The 24272-nt window shown below is 46.6% G+C and overlaps 3 protein-coding genes across 3 annotated transcripts in view; 1 reads left to right on the top strand and 2 right to left on the bottom strand.

Moving 5' to 3' along the window:
* Positions 1–6380, bottom strand: part of LOC125435352 (olfactory receptor 1013-like) — a 19883-nt gene extending 13503 nt beyond the window's left edge. The window contains exon 1 of the mRNA XM_048501541.1: positions 6348–6380. Within this exon, the coding sequence (XP_048357498.1) occupies positions 6348–6380 (33 nt within the window). The remainder of the gene's footprint in view (positions 1–6347) is intronic.
* A 1327-nt stretch (positions 6381–7707) lies between these two features.
* Positions 7708–23231, top strand: LOC125435353 (gamma-synuclein-like). Its single transcript, XM_048501542.1, has 4 exons — positions 7708–7777; positions 10704–10831; positions 17544–17627; positions 22803–23231. The coding sequence occupies exons 1-4, from the start codon at positions 7708–7710 to the stop codon at positions 22821–22823; spliced, it is 303 nt and encodes a 100-aa protein (XP_048357499.1). The 3' UTR covers positions 22824–23231.
* LOC125435354 (cytochrome P450 2D15-like) overlaps positions 22982–24272 on the bottom strand; it is a 19806-nt gene continuing 18515 nt past the window's right edge. Inside the window, exon 9 of the mRNA XM_048501543.1 lies at positions 22982–23169. Within this exon, the coding sequence (XP_048357500.1) occupies positions 22982–23169 (188 nt within the window). The remainder of the gene's footprint in view (positions 23170–24272) is intronic.

The following is a 24272-nucleotide window of genomic DNA, read 5'->3' on the forward strand; positions in this document are numbered from 1 at the left end:
CAGTGGATGGATGGATGGATGGATGGATGGATGGATGGATGGATGGATGGATGGATGGATGGATGGATGGATGGATGGAGGAGGAGGAGGAGTTTGGATTTATATCCCCCCCCTTTCTCTCCTGCAGGAGACTCAAAGGGGCTTACAATCTCCTTGCCCTTCCCCCCTCACAACAAACACCCTGTGAGGTAGGTGGGGCTGAGAGAGCTCCGAGAAGCTGTGACTAGCCCAAGGTCACCCAGCTGGCGTGTGTGGGAGTGCACAGGCTAATCTGAATTCCCCAGATAAGCCTCCACAGCTCAGGCGGCAGAGCTGGGAATCAAACCCGGTTCCTCCAGATTAGATACACGAGCTCTTAACCTCCAACGCCACTGCTGCTCCCTGAGAGCAAACGGCTGTTGTGGAAGGTGGACTCTATGGCGTTAGACCTCCCTGAGGCTTTTCCCGGCCCCAAATCCAACCCCTAAATTCGCCAGTTATTTTCCAACCCGGCGCTGCCAACCCTATCCGGTGATCAAATGTTATTCCAGGAGATCTCCCGTAGCAGGTTAGCAGCTCTACCCAGGAACAAGACCCAGGACATGGCCAGCGGCACTCCGGAGAAGGGCCAGGAACCTTCTCAGTTGTACTTTGGAGATGTTCTCCAAAACATCCTGCCAGACCTTCTGATTGGGAAAGGTCACACTTCTCCCGCCATTCATTTTACAATTTAATTAACTACTTCCTAAAGTGAGTTCAGTTGTGATGACCCCAGGCATTCTTGAGTCAAGCATTAATTGTGCCGCAGTTAACAAAAGGAGGTTCATTCGCCCTCTTCCCACTGTAGCACTGATTACAAAATCAGGACAGAGAATCTGTAATTCAATTCAACCAAGAGAGAAAGAGCAGCATTGTAAGAGGCCAGTACCTTGAAAAACCTCAGCAATGCTTCAAACTCCACCGCACGGCAACTGCAAACTGCACGGCAACTGCATTTTAGGCTCAAAACAGTCCCCACCAGTCAGGTTTGAAAAAGGAGGAAGGACAGCATGGAAAACAGTGAAATGCGATGAGACGGGAATAACGTCGTCTGAAATCCTGGAGCGAATGAATGATGTACAATCCAGAGCAGTGGTGGGATCCAAACATTTTAATAACAGGTTCCGATGGTGGTGGGATTCAAACAGTGGCGGCACCGCGCACACGCACCTCCAGTCCCTATTGGGCAGGGAGGTTGCTTTAGTAACCCCTTCTCGGCACTCAGAAAAAAATTAGTAACCACTTCTAGAGAAGTGGTGAGAACTGGTTGGATCCCACCTCTGATCCAGAGTAAACGTGTGATTTAGAAGAAACAAACCTTGACAGAGAAGTAAACGGGAACAACACACAAATAAAATGTGTATTTTTTTTTCCTGCCTCCAATTTTGTTTCCAGTGAGAAAAGCTTTATAAAAGAAGGGAAAGAGTGATTTTTAAAAAATTACTGGTGGGATAAGAATGGGTTGAACTGCTAACCTTATACACCCAAGCTATAGACAGAGATTAGCCTGGATGAGTCCTTGTTTGTTTTCTTGTCTTGCAACAGCTGCCTTTTGCTAGCAAGACCAGATGCTGGCAGATCTGGTTTTATGCCGTGCAGGAGACAGTTATGAAGTCTGAGTCATTGGGTGGGGCCCTTAGTGAATGCGGGGGGGGGGGGGGGCCAGACAAGGCTGGTATAAGCAACAATAGACCCCTCTCCTTCTGTTTATTGTTTCTGCGGCTATTTGATTATGCAGAGTTTTCCAATTCAGAATTTTCGATTTCTAGAGAATACTTATAGCAGCTAGTCATTTTCAGTTACAATTGGAAAGCGATGGTATATATGAAGTTACCACTGCTCTCTTTTTAGCCCTCCTCACATCTATTTTAGAGATATCCCTATATCTGTTATAGAGATTTTGCCCTCCTCATACACACACACACACACACACACACACACACACACACACACACACCAGAGAGAGAGAGAGATCACTTTTTGGGTGCAGCTGGAGGGATTCTCCCTGCCGTCATTTGCTGAAGATTTCCCCAGGATGTTTGCTCTGCAGGCTCATACACACACACACACACCCCAGAGAGAGAGAGAGAGAGAGAGAGAGAGAGAGAGAGAGATCACTTTTTGGGTGCAGCTGGAGGGATTCTCCCTGCCGTCATTTGCTGAAGATTTCCCCAGGATGTTTGCTCTGCAGGCTCCGCTCCTGGGTGCCTTTTCAACCCAAAAAAGTGCGTAGTTGTACTCAGCTGGTCCTGCCAATTCCAGCAATATGTAGTTTGCCTTTCTTCTTTTTTTTTCTTGAAGGGGCTATCTTCATAACTACTCAGATATGCACAAGAGAATCTTAGCCACTTGGAAAACAGGTCCACTGCTCATTGAAAAGCATTGAGTTGACCTGCCCTCTGCAGAATGATGGGGCGTTTTCTGACTGTGCAAGCTGAGGGTATAACTGACCAGAAAGCAAAATGGTCCAACGGGAAATAGCATCTTCCCCCCTCTGGTGCCTTTGCTGTCTATAAAGTGCCCCGAAGCTGCCTCTTTTAAAGATGTTTGCTGGACCTCTTATTTTGGGTGTGCGGAGTGAAAAGAAACAGTTGCCTCTTTTTTGTGCAGTGTGGAATGGACCATTGTTTTACTGCTCTTGCTGTCCTGCTCTTACCATTGGAAAGTTTCTTCTAATATTGGGCCAGAGTTCCTGTAACTTAAGTCCTTTGGAACAGAAGTATAGAAGTCTTTGCTCTTTTCCATCTGACACCCTTTTCCATGGGTACCTAACAGAAGAGCACAATCACGTCTTCCCTTGAGGGCCTAACCACATGATCTGGTGCCCTTGGGCCAGGTCTGCTGTGAGAACTGTCAGCCAGACGTGCACTTAAAGGTTTCCTGCTGGGAACTCAACTCTGAGAGTTGATTTGGATCAGGGCCACAGTACATGGAAATGCCGTGTCCTGATAAACAGACTCGGTGGATACAAAACAGATTTATTGATAATAGATCAGAGAGGATACACTTCGAGGATCTTTGTCGAAACTTAAAGCTTCCAAACCTGGCTCTTCCACTAATTCCCACTTTGCACCCTCTGCCTTTGGCTTGTTGCTAGGCGACCCACTCCCTTCGTCTTCCCACTAGCAGCTCTCAGGCTCCCTGCTCTCAGAGGGAGATCCTCCTCCCTCTCTGAGTCATCCAGTTGCTACACCAATGAGAATTCAGGTTAGCCTATCCAGTCAGGTGCTTCCCCTGTTCATAGGCAGCTTATTCCCCACTCTGAAATACAAGCAACCTGGCCTTAGATAGACCTGCATTGTCTACCCTACTTGTGAAAAGCCCCGAAAGGAAATCCTCAGCCCAGTCCTGACAGGCCTAACAGGCCTAAATCACAAAGATATACTGGCCTACATACTGATGGGCAAGGACCAGAAAATCACACGGGAAACGGCCTGTTTTTGTTCATTTATTTGTAAATACAAAAAGAGACATCTGGCAGCCAAATGGCAAAGGGATGGGAAGATTAAATTAGTTCCAATCTTTAGATGACCTGGCCGGAAGTTCGGGTTTCTAGTAAGTCCCCATAGGCACTTTTTAGCAAGACTGCATAGGCACTTTATAAGTCTGGGAATTTTAAATTTTTAATCCCTGTTCCCATCAATGTATTTTATCTACTGTTTTAAGTACATTGACTGCATTTTCTAGATTCACTGATACTGTGCAGCGCGTCACAGTCCTCCTGTGAGATATGAACCCAGGTGCAAACTCCCTTGAGGACAATTAGCCTGCCCATTTCTACATAGTATTGCTTTAAATTAGGCTGACCAGACGTCCCGCTTTTGGCGGGACAGTCCCGCCTTTAAACAATTTGTCCCGCGTCCCGCGGGTTCTTCAAATTGTCCCGATTTTTGGGAGGCTGGCCGTGACTGCTCTCTCTGGGATGCATAGGCAGTGCCAGCAGCCTCCCGCAAGTCAGCCACCACCCCCCCATCCCCAGGTACTCAGCAAAGGTGACCATCTGGTCACCTTACTCTAAAAACCACTACAAGCAGCAATAGACATGATGCCACACCCTCTCATCCTCCCCTGGAGACATGGTAAGGCCAAGGTGGGTCTTGAAATGGAAGAAGGTTCTTTAGCCTTCACCTCATGCCATTTTCCCAATACCCCAAATGAACTTGGGGTGCTACACATGGAGCCTCCAGTGGTGTAAACAGCAGTCCCTGGAGATGTTTCAGCTTAGAAAAACAGCACGGGAGGGAAGGCTGTTATCCCTTTTCCTCATGTGCCAGGATTCCAATCCAAATTGGGCCCAAGTTGTTTTGGAACAGGATGACCAGGATTACCAAATGCACATGGATGCAGGAAATTCCTGTTTGGGGACAGTGCCTAGGTAGGCCAGAATAGAGGAGCAGAAGGAGATCTCTGGAGTGAAAAGCCACACAATCGGTCTTCTGAAGCGGCCATTTGTTCCAGGGAAACTGATCTCAGCAGTCTGGAGATGAGTTGTAATTCGCAGGGGTCTGCAACCTGCGGCTCTCCAGACGTTGGCCATGCTGGCAGGGGCTGGTGGGAATTGTAGTTCTTGAACATCTGGAGAGCCGCAGGTTGCAGACCCCTTTCTGGGAGATCTTCTGGCCTCCCCCAGAAATTAGCAACCCTAAGGTGACTCCTGTGAACCCAGGGAGGACCTGAGTTAAAATGTGTACATAGACCCTCAACATTCCTTTCTTGTCCAGCCTGAACGTGACCAGTTTCTTCTCCACCCTTTCCTCGCAGGACTCATTTCCCTGATTCTTGTCTTCCTTACCCTCCTCTGAACTTCGTCCAGTATGTCTACATCTTCTTTTGGGTGTGGTGACCAAAACTTGACAAAATGCTCCCGGTTGAATGATGGCTATATTTTGACTGTATGAGATTTACGACACGGCAAACGGCTGTTTTCCCATACCAAGCCACTATCGCCCTCGTGACCCCTCCGCAATGAGTCTGCATTGTCTGCAAACTCCATGATAGAGAAGTGTGTTCTTACAACCGCAGGGAAAAAGAATCTCTGGGCTTGGGTCTTTTGGAAAGCTACACAGCTATCCATTTTTCTCAACTGGGATTTAAATTCTGGTGAAGGACGGAGTGTAGTGAGTGTGTGTTGTCCTTCAGGTGACCTTTATAGCCTTCAAAAGGAATTCAATGCTCTGATATTTTATTTAGGAGTACAATACAGTTTTCAGACAGAAAAGGGCTTGGTTTGTCAGTCCAGTGAGTGTTCTTTCCTCTAGCAAGCCTGTAATAAGGTCAGGGCGTTGCCAGTGACTCATTTCTCTCTGAGGCAGCCCTGCATGTACACAGCCCTGCATGTACACAACACACGCTGGCAGCCCTGCATGTGCACAACACACACTGCAGCTGAGATCATGGGCACATTTCTGTTGTCAGTGGGGCTGCCAACTGACCAGGAAACAAAATAGGACCATTTTGTTTGTTTTGCTCACAGGCCACTTGCCAGTAAAGAAAGGGGAAAAGCCGTTCTGAGGGATCTTGGGTATTTGAATGCTTCAGAGCTCAAAACAGAATACCACTCAGCGGTTTCCATCTGAAGTTGCAAGCTCAGACAGCCTCAGTTTGCCTTGGGGCTATGTCAGCATGGATGAGCAGGGTTTAACCCTCCCATCACCGCTTGGTTTCATTATTGGAAACCAGGCTTCCTAATTTGTTATTAGCATTCTACAGGACGAAAGACAGTTCCAGTAAAATAAAAACATAGGGAGGGTTAAACCCAGTTCATAAATCTGTGATTTATATTTTATGGACAGAAATTAGATGTATGCTTCCATCCATCCATCCATCCATCCATCCATCCATCCATCCATCCATCCATCCATCCATCCATCCATCCATCCATCCATCCATCCATCCATCCATCCATCCATCCATCCATCCATCCATCCATCCATCCATCCATCCATCCATCCATCCATCCATCCATCCATCCATCCATCCATCCATCCATCCATCCATCCATCTCTCTATCTCTCTCTCTCTCTCTCTCTCTCTCTCTATCTATCTATCTATCTATCTATCTATCTATCTATCTATCTATCTGTTTAAAATATTCATACCCTGCCTATCCAAAATGCCAAGGTGGCTTTCTATATATAAACAGGAACAATTAAAAAACATAGTTAAAACTCATAAACTAGTATCCATTAAGATAAATCAGCAACTCCTGCAACACATATCTCTGCTGGCTGCCAATCAGAGACATTGATTAGTTACTTTTTCTAAATGTGCATTGACATAATTTGGTTTTGCAGTTTCTTTGGAAGAGACAGAGTACAGGCTTTACTTACCATATCCAGCAAGCTGTTACACAGTGCAGCCATGTTGTCTTAAAACAGGTGTGTACGGACTGTGGATAAGTGGAACTCCTAAAAAAAGGAGACCACTGAAACTCCATTACCTGGTGACCAACCATAGCTGGTTTACAACCTCATCTGGGGAAAGGCAGTGCATTAGATGAACTCCTAACCACTTCCGCAACTTGCTTTTCTAAGTGCACCATGGAATGCAACATAACTTCTAGTTACTTCCCACCAACCCAAAGACGTGGACCCACCATGTCTTCAATTTGTGTTGGTGGCACCCCTACACAATCAACCTTCTTTACCAGTCACCTCCATCTTTCCTGGATTCACTTTCAGATTGTTCTCCCTTAACCACTAGCCCACCACCTCCAACCATTGATTCATCCATCGTACATCTTGTTTGTTTTAGTCCTAAACTGAACGCATAACTTTTGCATTGGCTTCTGCCCTTTGACTGGAGAAAAGCTATCAGGCTCCATTCCAATGCCCAGTCAACTGTTTGCTATCTGTAGGTCATGGAAATCACATTCAGGCTGAATTCCTACTCGGAATCACAGACAGGCTGAATTCCTACTTGGAATCTGTCTCAAGTCATTTGTAAAAATGTAGATTATTTAGTAGATTGTGTGACAAGCATCAAAAAAGAATCACAAACCTTTCCAGCGTTCCACATGTCAGACTGAGGGGAAGGACAGCTGCAAAGCTCCACCCATAGAGAAGAGGCAGGAGGGACTCCTTGGCTGGGTCGCCAACCGCCAGGTGGTCAACCATAAACCAATGGGGTAGATGCACTTAGAAGGTAAAGGTGTGTGTGTATGAGCTGTAGCTTTGACAGACACTTAATGGGATATTATTTACCATCCTCTCCAAGACACCATAAAACCATGTCGCAAGTTGACTACCCATTTGGGAGTGTAATGCATGCACAATGGGGTCATCTGTGTGGAAGTAACACACAATCCAGTATTTTAAGAGCTATGCTTTTTCTCATACAAAGGTGTAATTCTTTTTCTCGCTAATTGGCTTTGGCTCTTTGTACAAAGACAGGATAAATATTATTTCCCTGCCTATATTTGTTCTTGGACAGATGCACATTTTCCCTTCCTTGTTGTTTTCATTTGCAGGTGAGTTAGGAGAGGAGACATAGAACTCATAGATATAACCTACAGGGCAATTTTGATTTGGTTTTTTTTGTAAATTTTAAGGAGCCCTCAAACAATTTGTCTGAAAAGCAACAGCATCTGGGATTCAGGAAACTTCTTTTGTTTAGTTAACTCTCCTCCATTTTAACTGTCTCCTTCACTTTCATGCTCAAGCAAATATCTGTAAAAGAGCTATGAAAACAATGTTAACAGAGTGTTTTTCTTCCACAGCTGACAAAACCAAAGAGGGGGTCGTACATAGTGTTACTTCAGGTAAGAGCAACCAAGGACATAAGTTCAACCCCAACCCCAACCCCCCAATTACATGTCTGGCTTGCTTGAAAGCAGAGGCGTACCAGGGTAAATGGCGCCCAAAGACAAATTGTCTCCGGGCGCTCCCCTGGGGGCAGGGCGGGGCTCCACCCCTGCCAATCCCCACCTGTAGATGGGGCTCTGCCCCCAGCCCTTCCACCCCGCCCCCAACAGCTGGGCTCCCAGCCGCAGTCCCTTCTGCCCTCCCCTCTGAGGAAGCCAGAAGAGACTGCCATCCCAGCCTCGGAGAGCTGCTTTTATAAGCACTGAGCTCAGAAGATGGGGCCCCACCCCCCCACCCCTGGGGGTGTGGCCATGCCTCCACAAGCCCCACCCCACAAAGCTACAGCTACAGGAAATCCTGCTGCCTTGCAGGCTTCGAGCTCCCTTGACCCTGACCATGTCATCATTGACATGGGCAGGGTTGAGGGCGCCTGGCTCCGCCCCCCCTTGCCATCTTCCTGGTCACATGGGGGCATTTTGCTCCCCCACGTGACCAGAATAGTGGTGTGAGTGGCTTCCCTTTTGCTCCCCCCCCCCAATGACTACTGGGGGCACCGAACCCACCCCATACAAAATCTATACCTTGAGCAACCAACCTGAAATGCTCTCCTAAATCTACAGATACAGATTGATCAATAGTGCATCGCTGTGTAAATGCGCTAAGTTACGCTGGAAGTGGTACTTTACCTGCTCAGTAAAGACTAGTTTAAGTGCCATTTTAAAAATTTCCCCCAAACAATTTAACCAGGGAGACCCGCACAAGCGGAAAGTAGCTGTTTATTGCTTTCGCTTTGGTGGATTCGGCATAGCGTAAATATTACGTCTTTAGGAGGTTATAAATAGCATGTTGTGGAATAACTTCACACAGGTCTCTCCCCCAAATTGAGTTCAGCCCATTTTATTTCTCTCAATCTGAGTCTTTCAAAAATCATTAAACAAGCAACCCCCCACCCCACCCCGATTGAGGATAATTCCTGCCTGCTGAGCAAATGGCAGCAGGGAGGAAACGCTTGATTTCGCCTGCCCAAAACTCTCACTTTCGTATCCACCACTTGTGCCCACCATTTCGTGTCGTGCAGGGGGATTCTCCGTGGATATTCCCCCACAGAGGTTTCCTCTGCTTGCAGCTCGTCCCTTTTGCGATTTCGCTGTCAAAAGCCGATGAATAAAGTTTGTCAAGCTCAGCATCCCAGGCCTGTATCATTTTTCCTTCTTTTTTTGTTTTGAGCGGTCTGTCTGCAAAGCTGCAGCGACAAGGCTAGAGAAGCTGCAAATAAAGGAAAGAAAGCGGCATGTGCGTGGGATCACTAGGCTAAACAAACTTTATTCATCTACTTTTGACAGCAAAATGGCAAATAGATAAGAGAGAGTTTTTTGAATTTATATCCCCCCTTTCTCTCCTGCAGGAGACTCAAAGGGGCTGACAATCTCCTTGCCTTTCCCCCCTCACAACAAACACCCTGTGAGGTGGGTGGGGCTGAGAGAGCTCCGAGAAGCTGTGACTAGCCCAAGGTCACCCAGCTGGCGTGTGTGGGAGTGTACAGGCTAATCTGAATTCCCCAGAGAAGCCTCCACAGCTCAGGCGGCAGAGCTGGGAATCAAACCCGGTTCCTCCAGATTAGATACACGAGCTCTTAACCTCCTACGCCACTGCTGCTCCTACGCCACTGCTACACCAGCTGCAAGCTGAGAAAACCTCAGTGGCGTAGCTTCCACGGGTCCAGTGGGGCAAATGCCATGGGCAGGCTCCTTATTCGATCACATGGGGGTGGAAAATCACCCCCACACCACTCCCCCTTCCCCCCTCAGGTGGCCCCGGCCCCACCAGGCTGTTCCTTCAGCCAACGGAGGTGCCCCTCAGCCTGGCCCCACCCTGCCAGGCCTGGTGGAAACTGCAGCTGGGCACCCCTCGACCCCGCCCCACCAGGCCCCGCCAGGCTGCCCAAACTGCTGCCAGTTTAGGTAAGTGGGGCGCAGGGAGAGCGGGGGCACCATTTTGTCCTGGGCGCCATTTTCCCCCACTACACCTCTGCTCAGTAGGGAATCTACACGGAGAATCTCCTTCAGCACACAAAATGGCAGACGCCACTGTGAAACTGACAAGAGGGGGGGGGGTCAATTTTGGCTGACAACACTTGTGTTCTCTCATGCTGTGTTCTCCTATGCCAAAACAGATCTTTTATAATGTCCCAAAGACATTCTACTTATGCTATGCGGAATCTATCTTTATACTAGTCTAGTTTCATATTATGGCTCTTTCCTCATGGGATTTTTTTTTCTTCCCTGGCTTTCAAGCTCCGCCTATCACATTCTGTGGTTTCCAGAAGTTTGCGCCAATGTTGCCCAGAAAGATGGAAGGCAGGTTTGCCCACTCAAGAACAGGAAAGGACAGATTTCCAAGATCTCTGTACCCATATTCAAGACAATTTGCCCTCCACGATCCTTTTCTGTTGGTTTTCTTTAAGTAGTCGGCATGTCTCTATAACAGCAAGCCAGCAAAAATCCCTCTGGTACTACAGAGAGTGTAAAATGGTGGGCATGAGGGAATGTCAATGAAAAACAGTGAATCACCCAATAGGGACACCTTGAGTTTACAATGAGGAATCATCTCTGTGCGGAAGCACCTTAAGAAATGCTTTTAAAAAATGTATTAGCTGTAGCCTAAACATTGTCAGCCTTCAGTTCGAAGGAAGGAAGGAAGGAAGGAAGGAAGGAAGGAAGGAAGGAAGGAAGGAAGGAAGGAAGGAAGGAAGGAAGGAAGGAAGGAAGGAAGGAAGGAAGGAAGGAAGGAAGGAAGGAAGGAAGGAAGGAAGGAAGGAAGGAAGGAAGGAAGGAAGGAAGAGGAGGTTTCACCTTGATTGTGTTATTTCTATTAAACTCCTAGTGGCTGAAAAGACCAAAGAACAGGCCAATTTGGTGGGCGAATCTATGGTGACCGGTGCCAACACGGTGGCAAAACAGACTGTAGAAGGCGCAGAGACGGTTGCAGCCAGCACTGGGGTTGTTCAAAGGGTGAGTGCTTTTTTCCGGCATTGCCATATGCTTAAAGGACCAAATCACACATTACACTTGTTCCCGAAAGTGTGCCAGGTAACACTAACACAGAGGCATGGACGTTTACTGGGGAGAAGCTGTTGAGGAAGGCTGAAGGCCAGTGGCGTATCTGCCCAGGGACAAGGGGTTCCTGGGCGCCACTCTTCTGGTCACGTGGGGGCGCAAAATCAGCTCCCCATGTGACCAGGAAGTCCTGCTGTCTCGTCATTTTCGTGTGCCTCAACCCCATCCCACCCCTTCCTGCTCCCCATGCCCCCCCCGCCTCAGTGCTTATAAAAGAGGGTCTCCGAGGCCGGGACTGCAGTCTCTTCTGGCCTGCCCGGAGGGCTGCTGGCTGGGAGCCCAGCTGGCAGGGGGAGTCTGGGGGGGGGAGGTGGGCACCCTAGACCTTGCCCATGTCCATGGTGACATGGGTGGGGTTGAGGGCAGTGGGGGGCAGAGTCGGGGCGGGGCAGAGCCTGGGGGCGTCCTGGAGACAATTTGTCTTGGGGTGCCATTTACCCCAGGTACGCCTCTGCTGAAGGCAGCGGGGTGTGTGTGTTTGTGTGTTGTATTAAGTAGTTTCATCTGGAAACCATTGCAAAGAGAGTGGAATATCAATATATCAAATAATATGTGACATCCCTCCAACTCTTCAACCCAGAACTATTTTCTTTTTGCTCTCAGCAAGGTTTGCTTCCAGCCTTTTAGCCCAGGTTATTTGGAAGGAATGACTGAGGGGGAAAAAAAGTTTAACAGTCCTCCCTGACAGGGGTGTAACGAGGCAAACTGTAGCCCTGGACAAAACCTGAGTTGGATGCCCCCCCCCCCCATGGGCGGCCACTCCACCAAGACCAAAAACTTTTTTGCACCACAACATTGATGCCTGCAGGGGGTGCATTTTTAGACATATCAGCACCAAATTTTCAGCGTATCATCAGGAGACTGTGCTTATGCTACCTCCCAAGTTTGGTGAGGTTTGGTTCAAGGATTCCAAAGTTATGCCCAAAGGGAGTGCCCCATCCCCCATTGTTTCCAAGGGGAGCTAATAGGACACGGGGGCTACAGTTTTGAGGGACCATAACTTTAACCCCCCTGAACCAAACTGCACCAAACCTGGGGGGTATCATCAGGGCAGTCTCCTGATGAGACCCTGAAAGTTTTGAGACTGTTAGGGATAAAATGGATAAATATTAGGGTTGGGGGTCACCACAACATGAGGAACTGTATTAAAGGCTCGCGGCATTAGGAAGGTTGAGAACCACTGCTCTAAGTCCTGTGCATTTGTGGAGCACCCTGGTGAAATATGAGGTCAATGCATAACAAGAGCATTTCTTTATTTTTCCGGGAGGGAGGGGGGACAGGTTTGCTTGAAAGCCCAGTCTTCACCTTGTGAAATCTCATTGTTCTTCAGACAGCGTCAGTGAAAATGATAAATGGATGACCTTCCCAGTCAGAGAGGTCCATTGACTACAAAGGCAGGCAATTAAGGAGATACTTGCTGAGCTTTCACTGTTCTGCTGAACAAATTCCACTGAGAAAAAAAGCTGCATGTTTACTAGGTACAGCTCTGAATCCCTAGTGTTTGTTCCCAGCAAATTGCTGTTTTTATTTTGCCTTTGAAAGAGATGCCTTTGAGGAGATACCTGTACTATATTTATCATTTGTTATGTTTCAGCTTCCTATCTTCAGCCTGTAGTAGTTAAATCTCTGGGCAGAAGAAGAGGAAGAGTTTTGAGATGTTCACAGGTCATTTGCCATTGCCTGCCTCTGTTACCATCCGGCAGACGATACAGGCAGTGGCGTATTTGCCTAGGGACAAGGGGTACCCCTTGTCCCCAGGCGCCATTTCTCCTTCTGAAGGTCACGCATGGCAGGCGCAAAAGGAAATCATTTGCATCCCCCACGTGACCAGGAAGTCCTGCTGTCTCATTGTTTTTGCGTGCCTCGACCCCATCCAAGGCACGCAAAAATGACGAGGCAGCAGGCCTTCCTGCTGCCTCCAAGCACTCTCTGCTAACCCCACTCTCTCTGGACTCCCCTCTCCTTCCCCCCCTGCCGTTGCTGGGCTCCCCAGCCCCGGTGTCAGCTCGTAGTGTCTCTTCTGACCTCCCCTCCAGGCAGGCCAGAAGAGACTGCAGTCCCACCCTCGTATACTTTCTTTTATAAGCACTGAGGCCAGGGGTGGGGCTTGGGGAGCAGGAAGTCCCACCCCTCCCCCAGCCAGCAGGGGGAGTCTGTTGGGGGGGGAAGGTGGGCACCCTAGACCTTGCCCATGTCCATGGTGACATGGGCGGGGTCTAGGACAGTGGGGGTGGAGCCTGGGGCATCAGGCGGTGGAGCTAGGGTGGTGGGGGCAGAACCTGGGGGCGGCAGAGCCTGGGGGCATCCTGGAGACAATTTGTCTCCGGGCGCCATTCACCCCTGGTACGCTTCTGGATACAGGTCTATCAAAACTAGGACAAAGAGGCTTAGAGTCAGCTTCTACTCTAGAGCTGTGGCGATGCTAAACTCTGCGGCTTCGTGTTGATGTGTTTGGGGCTGTGTAGGGATGGGTGGAGGAAGGGGAAAGTGAGGTTGTGGTATGAGTCTGAAATGGTGTGCATCGAGGAATGCTGCTGTAAATTTCGTTGTGCGTGCACAATGACAATAAATGCTTATGTTTATGCATACCAACCCTGATATTCCTTGGAGGTTTCCCATTCAAATACTAGCCAGGGCTGACCTGCTTCCAGAATCTGATAAGATTGGGCTATCCTGAGCTATCCTCTAGGATCTTAATTAATAGGGTTGTGGCTCAATGGTAGAGTATCTGCTTGGCATGCCAGAGGCCCCAGGTCCTATCCCTGTCGCTCCAGTTCAAAAGGACCAAGCAACAGGTGATGCTAAAAAATCTCCACTCGAGATCCCGAGGAGCTGCTGCCAGTCAGAGTGAGCAACACTGACCCTGACAGACATCTGACTCAGCGGAAAGCAGTTTCACGTATCAGAAAGTGCAGCCTCTTAAGGCACCACTGACCTTGACCTATCCCAATAGTCGATATTGATCAATGTGCGAACTACAGCAAACAGGAAGCATTTTATTCCCCCAACCCCACCCCCATTCTATCCACTATTATGGTGGACTCCATAGGCATCTCACAATACTAGAACCAGGGGGCATTCATTGAAAATGCTGGGGGGAAGAATTAGGACTAATAAAAGGAAACACTTCTTCACGCAACGTGTGATTGGTGTTTGGAATATGCTGCCACAGGAGGTGGTGATGGCCACTAACCTGGATAGCTTTAAAAAGGGCTTGGACAGATTTATGGAGGAGAAGTCGATCTATGGCTACCAATCTTGATCCTCCTTGATCTCAGATTGCAAATGCCTTAGCAGACCAGGTGCTCAGGAGCAGCAGCAGCAGAAGGCCATTGCTTTCATATCCTGCATGTGAGCTCCCAAAGGCACCTGGTGGGCCACTGCGAGTAGCAGAGAGCTGGACTAGATGGACTCTGGTCTGATCCAGCAGGCTAGTTCTTATGTTCTTAAAGTGGATTCTTTAGGTGGCCGTCATTTCGTGCTGGTATGTTTGTGGAGGTATTCTCGAGTGGGGATGCGTGTCTCACAGGGAAACCACGCATTTCCTGTGCGAAGCATCCTACATCCTGTCATCGGGCTCCAACAATCCCGGATTGTCCCTGTTCCAACCACGCGAACGGCGAGACAGGCAACGCGGGTTCACTTAACACATTCGTATTGCCTGTCTAGCAAGGGCCAATGTTATTTGCTGTTGATTTGTAGCAGCCTTCTTAAATCACTCCCTTTAAAGAAGACAGTGCAGGTCAGTTTCTTCACATCTCGGCTTTGGAGTCCAGGGCAGGGCAACTGACTGCAGAATAAATCAACGCAGCACACAATGCAGCAGTCGGAGTCACCGCAGGCATTGTGAACCCTGTGCAATGCTGGCAGCATTTTAAAACGTAAACGTGGCTGGAAAATTCCACACAAATGTAAGCAAGACCCTGCCTTGTCCGAGGTTTATATTTTAAGGTAGACCCAATGGGTTGGGGAGGGCAGAAATGCCCATGACACATTTTGATCCCAGCTGACACATCTTCATCCTGCGATTGTGTCGGCTTTTGCTGGTCCGGTTTAGAAAGAAAAACTCTCAAGGGGCACGTTTCCTGCTTTGGTTTAAAAATAGAACGGTGAGTCATGGGAGTTGAAGTCATGGTGAGGATTACGTTCCCGAGGCACACAAGAAGCAAACAGAAGGAGATGGCCAAGACCACCTCTCATTGTACTGGCATACCTTATATACCCGCATATAAGTCTACTTTTTCAGCACATAGTGGTTGTCAGAGTGGTCCAGAATTTCTATGTTTTCAAATCATATTCTATGTCCAGGTTGGTTTATCATGTGTTCTGCTATTGCTGATTTTTCTGGCTGAAATTGTCTGCAGTGCCTTTCGTGTTCTTTGATACGTGCTTGTGGATTTCAAGCATTTTTACTTGTGGCTATTTTGGAAAAATTGGGGTCTGAATTTTTTTAAAAAAAAATCAGTGGGGGAGAATCCTCAAGGGCCACTGAGCAGATTGCAGTTAAAACTGCTGTGAAAGCCCAAGGGATTCCAGAGTTACAGATGGTTTTATCTGCATCAGCTATTTTAATATTGGGACTTTTTTTTCTATGGTGGAAGCACACTACTTTCACTTCCTCTGGACAACACAGAACCGTATTGTAATTTTTTAGAGGGACGGAGTATGGAATACATCATAACCGTAGAATTATGGCCCATTTTAAAATCCAAGACTCCTTTCATTTTAATGGTCAAACAGTTGCTATACCAACCATTAGCACATGTCTAGGTAAGGAAAGTGTCAACCACCAACCAACCTGTGTCAACCACCAACCAACCAACCAACCAACCAACCAACCAACCAACCAACCAACCAACCAACCAACCAACCAACCAACCAACCAACCAACCAACCAACCAACCAACCAACCAACCAACAAACCAACCAACCAACCAGCTGTGCGGTTTGTCACAAGATGTGTTCTCGGGGCAGGTAGCTCAAGGATTCCGTCCCTGGTGTATGTCTGGTTGGTTCCTTTACAGCAGGGGTCTTCAAACTATGGCCCTCCAGATGTTCATAGACTACAATTCCCATGAGCCCTACCACTTGGCCATGCTGGCAGGGGTTGATGGGAATTGTAGTTCATGAACATCTGGAGGGCCATAGTTTGAAGACCCCTGCTTTACGGCTACTGACTGACCAGGGAAAAAACAACGCCTGCTTTTTTACCTTTAACAACTACCTAAGCTTCTGAATTCAGGCAGTGGAATTCTTCATAGCATGGAGTTCATGGTCACCTGTAGCTGTTGAGCTGCTGTTGGCTAGAATAACTAGTTGAAAAGTTATATCGCCATGTTGGTCCAAGCAGAATCCAAACCCAAGAACAAAATCATGCCTCACATGAAGACCACCTAAAACTGACACAAGGTTTCAGGCTTACCAAAACTGTCCCTCAAGGGTGAACATTGCAAAACTTTTGGAAGAGAAGGGCAGAAACCAGATTTTGCAGGTCGTGTATCTCTCTTAACATCATGGCTTGAAAAGTCTGTGTTCCACCATATGTGTGCGCTATGTGCAGTCCAGCTGCTTCAAACTTATGGGTGACCCTATGAAGTAACAACCCCCAAACATCTTAGCAGTAGCAGTCTTGCGTAGGTCTTGCAGACTGAAGCCTGTGATTTTGTCGAGTGGACAAATACTTAATTAGCAAAGTTAATGCAATAATGAGGCAGAGACCAGTTGCTTTACTGAAATAAAGTTTACTTGCTACAGGGAAGGGAAACTTGGAAGAAAAACAATAAACATCTTTATTACTAGCTAGAACCAACAGCCAGCTTGCTGCTTGGACTATTACATGGCTACTAAGCTATGGACAGAGTGAACTGACCACGTGCAGAGTGCAACACAAAGAAGATATATCTAAAGCCGACGTGCAGACCTGCATGTAGCCCACCCAACCAATATGTATCAATTACCTGGTCACTGACTTCTGACCTCACTAACTAATTAGCATGCAACAATGAACTCCTTCATTACTGGATTGTGTGACTGGCACTTGCCAAATCCCATCAGATTTCCTTGAGAGAGTTGATCCATCTCATGTTGGGTCGTCTTCTTTTATTTATTTATTTATTTATTTATTTATTTATTTATTTATTTATTTAAATTTATAGACCGCCCAATCCCCAAGGGGCTCTGGGCGGTGCACAACATAATCTGTGTACAATATATAACAAGGGTCGTAATAGTGACCATATATACTAAAATTCGTTAAAACCATTAAAACCATGTAAACAGCGGTCAAAACAATAACAATAAAAATGGCGTCCAGCAATCCAATTCCTTTAAAAACCACCCCAAAAAGAAGGGAGCAACCAAACTCCTCCCTAAAAATAGTAATAAATATGCAAAAACAGATTATAAAATAGGGAGCAAAAGAACCAGGGAGCAAAGCAAGGAAGGGGAGCGGGGGGGGGGGGGGGCGCAGCCTTCAACTTTTCCTAGCGTTATAGTCTTTTCCAATGACTACTGTCTTCTCATAATGTACAATTGCCTCAGTTTCGTCATTTTAATTTCTACATACACGCATCCATGGCTCCAATGCCTGTCTATGTTCCTTCCGCAGGAGGATTTTGAATATCCCGGGGACCCATTTGCTGCTGCTGCAGAAGGCGACGCCCCAGTGGAAGCGACAGAAACCAGTGTCGAGGTAAAGCACAGTCACAGCCCAACTGATCCCAGAATCCTTGGCTGGTCTGGGGCTGTTCTCGCCATCTATTGTTCTTTCCTTACTTTCTCTGTGCTCAGCTGGTTCCCATTTGTTTTCTGCATACAGGTGATTTCAGATCTTTTTCTCTGCTGATAGTTATGCCAAAATGTTCGCCTTTCGTTTCCTGTTTGCAGGATCGCTCGGGGCCGTTCAGCTTTCAAATCGATTGTGGTGCGGGTGTTTTCCACGTTGTGTAGTATCCCTCTTGCTGCTGCAACTGCTAGTAACAAGCACAGCGGCAACAGGGCTTCCAGACAGCAAGTTTCCCCTGGCATTTGTTACATTGTGGTTTAATAGCATTACTGATTGATTGATTGATTGATTGATTGATTGATTGATTGATTGATTGATTGATTGATTGATTGATTGATTGATTGATTGATTGATTGATATGCTACCCTTCCCTTCATGGGGTCAGGGTGGCTCACAAATACTATCGATAAATACAATAAAATATACGAAACTATACTAGAAGAAGAAGAAGAGTTTGGATTTATATCCCCCCTTTCTCTCCTGCAGGAGACTCCAAGGGGCTTACAATCTCCTTGCCCTTCCCCACTCACAACAAACACCCTGTGAGGTGGGTGAGGCTGAGATAGCTCCGAGAAGCTGTGACTAGCCCAAGGTCACCCAGCTGGCGTGTGTGGGAGTGCACAGGCTAATCTGAATTCCCCAGATAAGCCTCCACAGCTCAGGCGGCAGAGCTGGGAATCAAACCCGGTTCCTCCAGATTAGATACACGAGCTCTTAACCTCCTACGCCACTGCTGCTTCTACTAAAACCCAACCTAAATCTTATGGTGATTATGCTATCACAAACAGGAGGGCAGCAACAAACTAGAATCCAACAAAATAAGGTATAAATTTAAAGGCAACCGAGTAAAGAGGTGGGAGGCCAGTGGCCAAAACCATAGGCCCGGTGGATTAGCTCTGTCTTACAGGCACTGCAGAACTGTACCAGATCCTGCAGGCCCAGGTGTCCCTAGACGGGGGCCAGAGCAGAAAAGACCCTGACTTTGGTTGAGGCCAACTGGACGCTTTTCAGTTCAGGCATCATCAGATTTTCACCCTCCAATCGTAGCGATCTGCGGGAGACATAACATGAGAGACAATATCAATATACTGTAATACCAACATATGCATTGGCTTGGGTGAATTCTTAGCCCTTTATAAAAGTAAGTCCATAGCCCATTTTGTTGTGGAGATATGCTTTTTTGCATGTATCACTGCAAGGAAAGGGTTAGATTGCTACTATATCAATGCCAACCAGGTGTTGGAGACTATTTTCATCCGGTCCCAATCTTGCATTGACGTCTCCCATGAGAATTAGGAACTTTGCGGTTTCTTGTTTAAGTTTGCAAGAAAGTTGGTAGGTTGGGACCAGAGGTAGTCACATTCTTGATTTCCAGAACAGGGAGGAAGATATGTATGTAGCAAGAGCATACTAAATTATCCCAGTTCAGTAGAAGGGCTTGGGCTAAGTTCCCGAGAGGACGTCGTAATTTTATATCAGCTCCGATGTTGGCAGCAATTAACAGACCTAGCCCTGCTTTAAAACATCCTTTCGCGTTAGTCTTTTGAGCAGGGATATGATATAGGAGTTGTAACCTGGGAGATAGATTGGATAAGGAGACCATTTTTCTTGAAATGAAATTATATTAAAATTGCTTAAATAATTGCGGAAATCCCTCTTATTTAGTTTGTCGGGCCAGCCCGCTATATTCCAGGAAGTAAATTCCAGAAAAGAAAATGGTTGCTTGATGTTTACCTAGCGTCAGTCTTGTTCCTCGATTCGTTCCAGTTGACTGCCAGAGTCACGAAAAACGTGTCCCATTAATGTGGGTCACTGCAGCATGACCTGAATCAGATTTTGCAAGGACAGAGGAGGTTGGTACTAACGAAAAGTGCTGTCGAGTTGCATCTGAGTTTGGATTTATATCCCCCCTTTCTCTCCTTTAGGAGACTCAAAGGGGCTCACAATCTCCTTGCCCTTCCCCCCTCACTGTAAAGTAGGTGGGGCTGAGAGAGCTCCGAAAAGCTGTGACTAGCCCAAGGTCACCCAGCTGGCGTGTGTGGGAGTGTACAGGCTAATCTGAATTCCCCAGATAAGCCTCCACAACTCAAGCGGCAGAGCTGGGAATCAAACCCGGTTCCTCCAGATCAGAGTGCACCTGCTCTTAGCCACTGCGCCACTGTTGGTTTGGTGGTTTGCCATTGCCTGCCTCTGTGTAGTGATACTGGACTTCCTTGAAGGTCTCCCATCCAAATACTGACCAGGGCTGGCCCTGTTTAGCTTCCAAGAACTGATGAGAGCAGGCCAACCTGAGCCATACAGATCACGATGCTATAGCCTTACTTAAAAACAATAACAACCTTTTTTAAAAAATGAACTAGAGCCTTACTTTAAAAAAAAGTTGGGAATTCGGAGAACCCAATGCATATTTTGGTTTAATGGTATAGCAATATAATGATTTTCTAAACAAAAGGGGAAAAAACCCCGCAGCAGAGAGAGGAAATGGCTACCATAGGGGGTAATGGATGCTGTGTGGGTGGGACCAGAAAAAACCCCATCTTTTCCATTCACGCGGCAGCTGCCCAGACTTTTCTGCATTCTTTCCTAAAATTTCAGAGCAAAGCAAGTTTAGGCCTAGAAAACAGGGGGGAAAGACACATCTAGTGCTTTGGGGGCCTTTACATTTCTGTATGGGTGTATGAATATTAATTAATATTATGATGTCTGTAGCTTTTTTGTGGCTTTAATATGCTTTCTTGCCTTTTAATGGAATTACAACCAACTCATAACAGAAAACAATCGAACATAAGTGGGCAGTCAACCCAGCTATAATTCTCTTCCCGTTTGACCAATTTCTCTATCAGATATGGATCAACTCGGTTGATCATAGTGAGGAGATAGAAGAAAGATGCCTCAGGGAAAGAACAGGCACAATTAAATTGCATTATAGCCTTATTGTTTCAGTCAAAATTTTAAGGACACATAAGTTAGATCCTGTCGATTTCAGACTTTACTCTGGGCCAGGAAAGGCAAGGGTTTGCTACTGGTACGAACATAAGAACAAGCCAGCTGGATCAGACCAGAGTCCATCTAGTCCAGCTCTCTGCTACTCGCAGTGGCCCACCAGGTGCCTTTGGGAGCTCACATGCAGGATGTGAAAGCAATGGCCTTCTGCTGCTGCTGCTCCCGAGCACCTGGTCTGCTAAGGCCTTTGCAATCTGAGATCAAGGAGGATCAAGATTGGTAGCCATAGATCGACTTCTCCTCCATAAATCTATCCAAGCCCCTTTTAAAGCTATCCAGGTCTAGAAATCTTACAGGACATACCTGGTTCTTAGGAGTCCTAAGCCTTCTACCTAACCACTCCAGTTACACCAGCTTTTAACAGCCTGAACAATATTTTCTTTGATCCATGTCCATGACATGAGAATGTTGACAATCCCAGATAAAGTCTGTGGCTGATTACCCAGTGGCACTCTGGCACTCTGGCCGAGACAGGAAATGTAATGGAGCAAGAAATGTTGTCCCGACGTGCTTCCTGTCAGTGGCACACCACAAGAGGAGGTGAGTGGGGGCAAGATTTCTTGCCCCAACACACTTCCTCTTGCCCCGTACGTGCTTCTTGCTTTTCCTCGGGGAAAGCGAGAGCACTTCTGGTGCGACTTTTAACGTCAGAGTGGGCGAGGCCGGGCAACGCAGTGAGAGAAAATCGGGTAATCAGCCTTTGAATATCTGAAAACTCCGAGTCGTTCTACTTAGTAAACATCTCAATACAACTGTCACCATTCCTGTTCAGGAAGGCAAAATTAATCTGGGATTCTTAACAGTCGTTATATTTCAAGATCATGGTAACATAATCTCTGGGTGGTTGCAGATTATCACTTTTTGCAAACTATTGATGGGAGGGGGGAGGGATCCAGAATATATTTTCTAAAATTAGCTCTTCTATTGCAGCAGAGAGTGAGACATTGGGTAGAGAAGAGTAGTGGGTATGCCACAATGCCAAAAATGCAAATTGAAGATTGTTTCATTATAAGACTCATCTTGTTTTTCTTTGGATACTGAACGTACTGCATTATTGATTTTTGCGAAGTACTTACGACGGACATCATTGCTGCTATTTGCTTGCCTAGTTCTAAAAATCAGGGCAAAGCTTTAAACCATATACTCACTTTTATACTGTGATCGCACGCTGATATAAGTCAGGTGACAGATTCTTCAAAGTCCTAGTTTTGCTCTCCTCGCCCCATTTGGAAACTTATAGCATGAATATGGAGAACCTGGTCACCTCTACTGTAATGGAACGTAAAATATTTTTTCAACAGCAGAAGTTCATTTTTTATTTTTATTTTATTTATTTATTAGGCTTATACCCTGTTTCCCCTAATATAAGACATCCCCGAAAAATAAGACATAGTAGAGGTTTTGCTGAAGTGCGAAATATAAGGCATCCCCCAAAAGTAAGACATAGCAAAGTTTTTGTTAGGAAGCATGCCCGACGAACAGAACACAGAAAAATAAGACATCCCCTGAAAATAAGACATAGCGCATCTTTGGGAACAAAAATTAATATAAGACACTGTCTTATATTCGGGGAAACACGGTATATAGGCTTATAATCCATATCTTCAATATCTACTGCACGAAAATAGTTCATTTATTATTATTATTATTCCCAAAAGAATTGCTTCTCCTGAGGAAGACTACAGTGAAAATGTACTTCAAAACGCGCGAGTCGTTTGGGAAGTACTTTCTATATGGAATGTAATCATCCTAAAGCTATTGAAAAAATGAACTATTTTCATTCAGTAGATATTGAAGATATGGATTATATATCTCAAAAATGAACCTCTGTTGTTGAAAAAATATTTTACTCGTTTTTCCAAAAACTGGATGTACAATCATTGGATTCAGTAACTGGACAATTATACTAATATATATAAATACATTTATTGGATGTATTGATCCTCCGTCTTCAGTGTGTGTGACGTGCTGTCTTGTTCCTCTCTCATACACGTTGCATACAGTTTGGCTTTTTTGCACCTCTACTTTAAGGCCAGACACTTGCGAATTAACCTGTTCTCTTGTTTTTCTTCTTCCCAGGGTGAAAATGAAGGATATTAACCCTCCTCGGGTCCTCTAGTATGAAAAATTGCGAATCCCGGGAGTAAATACAGAAATGATAGCAGGGAAATCACCCCTCCCTAGACTAACTTCATTCAGCTCTACAGTCTTTCACTTGCCTTGTAACAACACAGCCTAGATGTCTGGCAGGCTCCTGGTCATATGCTATAGGGTAACCGTGTGCCACGCGCCTTGTGTCTGCCTCGCCATCCCCCGTTGTGGCTTTCTCCCTTGCCCATCTTCAAGCCTACTGAACGTGCTGTTGGGTAGCTGCCGTTTAGGGCAGCTGCGGTTGGAATTGCCGAGTAACGTCTTCTGTTTTTTTTAGCATCAGAACTCAAGATCCCTAGATATGTTGGACATATTTTTTTTTCTAAAGAGACAAAATAAAACCACTTGTTTCAGCTATGCCTTTGCTTTTTTCTCCCCCTTTGTCGGTTTGGCCATCAGCTAGGTTGGTTGTGGTTGTCTTTAAATCCCCAAGGTTTAAATTACATGTCACACAGGTGGACCTGTATTTTTACATATGGGATTGCCCAGTTCAAGTTTATAGTGTATGTGTATAGTGCGGGGAGGCTAAAGGAAGAAGAAGAAGAAGAAGAAGAAGAAGAAGAAGAAGAAGAAGAAGAAGAAGAAGAAGAAGAAGAAGAAGAAGAAGAAGAAGAAGAAGAAGAAGAAGAAGAAGAAGAAGAAGAAGAAGAAGAAGAGGAGGAGGAGGAGGAGGAGGAGGAGGAGGAGGAGTTTGGATTAATATCCCACCTTTCCCTCCTGTAAGGAGACTCAAGGTGGCTTTCAAGCTCCTTTCCCTTCCTCTCCCCACAACAGACACCTTGTGAGGTAGGTGCGACTGAGAGAGTTCCAAAGGACTGTGACTAGCCCAAGGTCACTCAGCAGGAATGTAGGAGTGCGGAAACACCTCTGGTTCACCGGATAAGCCTCTGCCACTCAGGTGGAGGAGTGGGGAATCAAACCAGGTTCTCCAGATTAGAATCCCCCTGCTCTTAACCACTACTCCACTCTGGCTCAAAAGGGGGAGATGCTGACTTCTCCCTGCCCCCTTTGTCTGCTACCACGGGTCCCCTCAGGGCTGTATTAACCATAAGGCTGGCTAAATTGAAGCTCAAGACTAGGGGTTCTGTTTATTGTTGTAAACATCTCCATTGAAGAACATAAGAACTAGCCTGCTGGATCAGACCAGAGTCCATCTAGTCCAGCACTCTGCTGCTCGCAGTGGCCCACCAGGTGCTTTGGGACCTCACATGCAGAAGGTGAAAGCAATGGCCTTCTGCTGCTGCTGCTCCCGAGCACCTGGACTGTTAAGGCATTTGCAATCTCAGATCAAGGAGGATCAAGATTGGGAGCCATAGATCAACTTCATAAATCTGTCCAAGCCCTTTTTAAAGCTATCCAGGTTAGTGGCCATCACCACCTCCTGTGGCAGCATATTCC

This window comes from Sphaerodactylus townsendi, linkage group LG06 (assembly GCF_021028975.2).
Source record: "Sphaerodactylus townsendi isolate TG3544 linkage group LG06, MPM_Stown_v2.3, whole genome shotgun sequence".
NCBI lineage: Eukaryota > Metazoa > Chordata > Lepidosauria > Squamata > Sphaerodactylidae > Sphaerodactylus > Sphaerodactylus townsendi.

Excerpts from the sequence above, each read along its gene's own strand:
- LOC125435353 (XM_048501542.1), top strand. The coding sequence starts at position 7,708 with ATGTTAACAGAGTGTTTTTCTTCCACAGCTGACAAAACCAAAGAGGGG. Across the intron at positions 7,778-10,703 it reads CGTACATAGTGTTACTTCAG|TGGCTGAAAAGACCAAAGAA; the intron begins GTAAGAGCAACC and ends TTAAACTCCTAG. Across the intron at positions 17,628-22,802 it reads CGACAGAAACCAGTGTCGAG|GGTGAAAATGAAGGATATTA; the intron begins GTAAAGCACAGT and ends TCTTCTTCCCAG.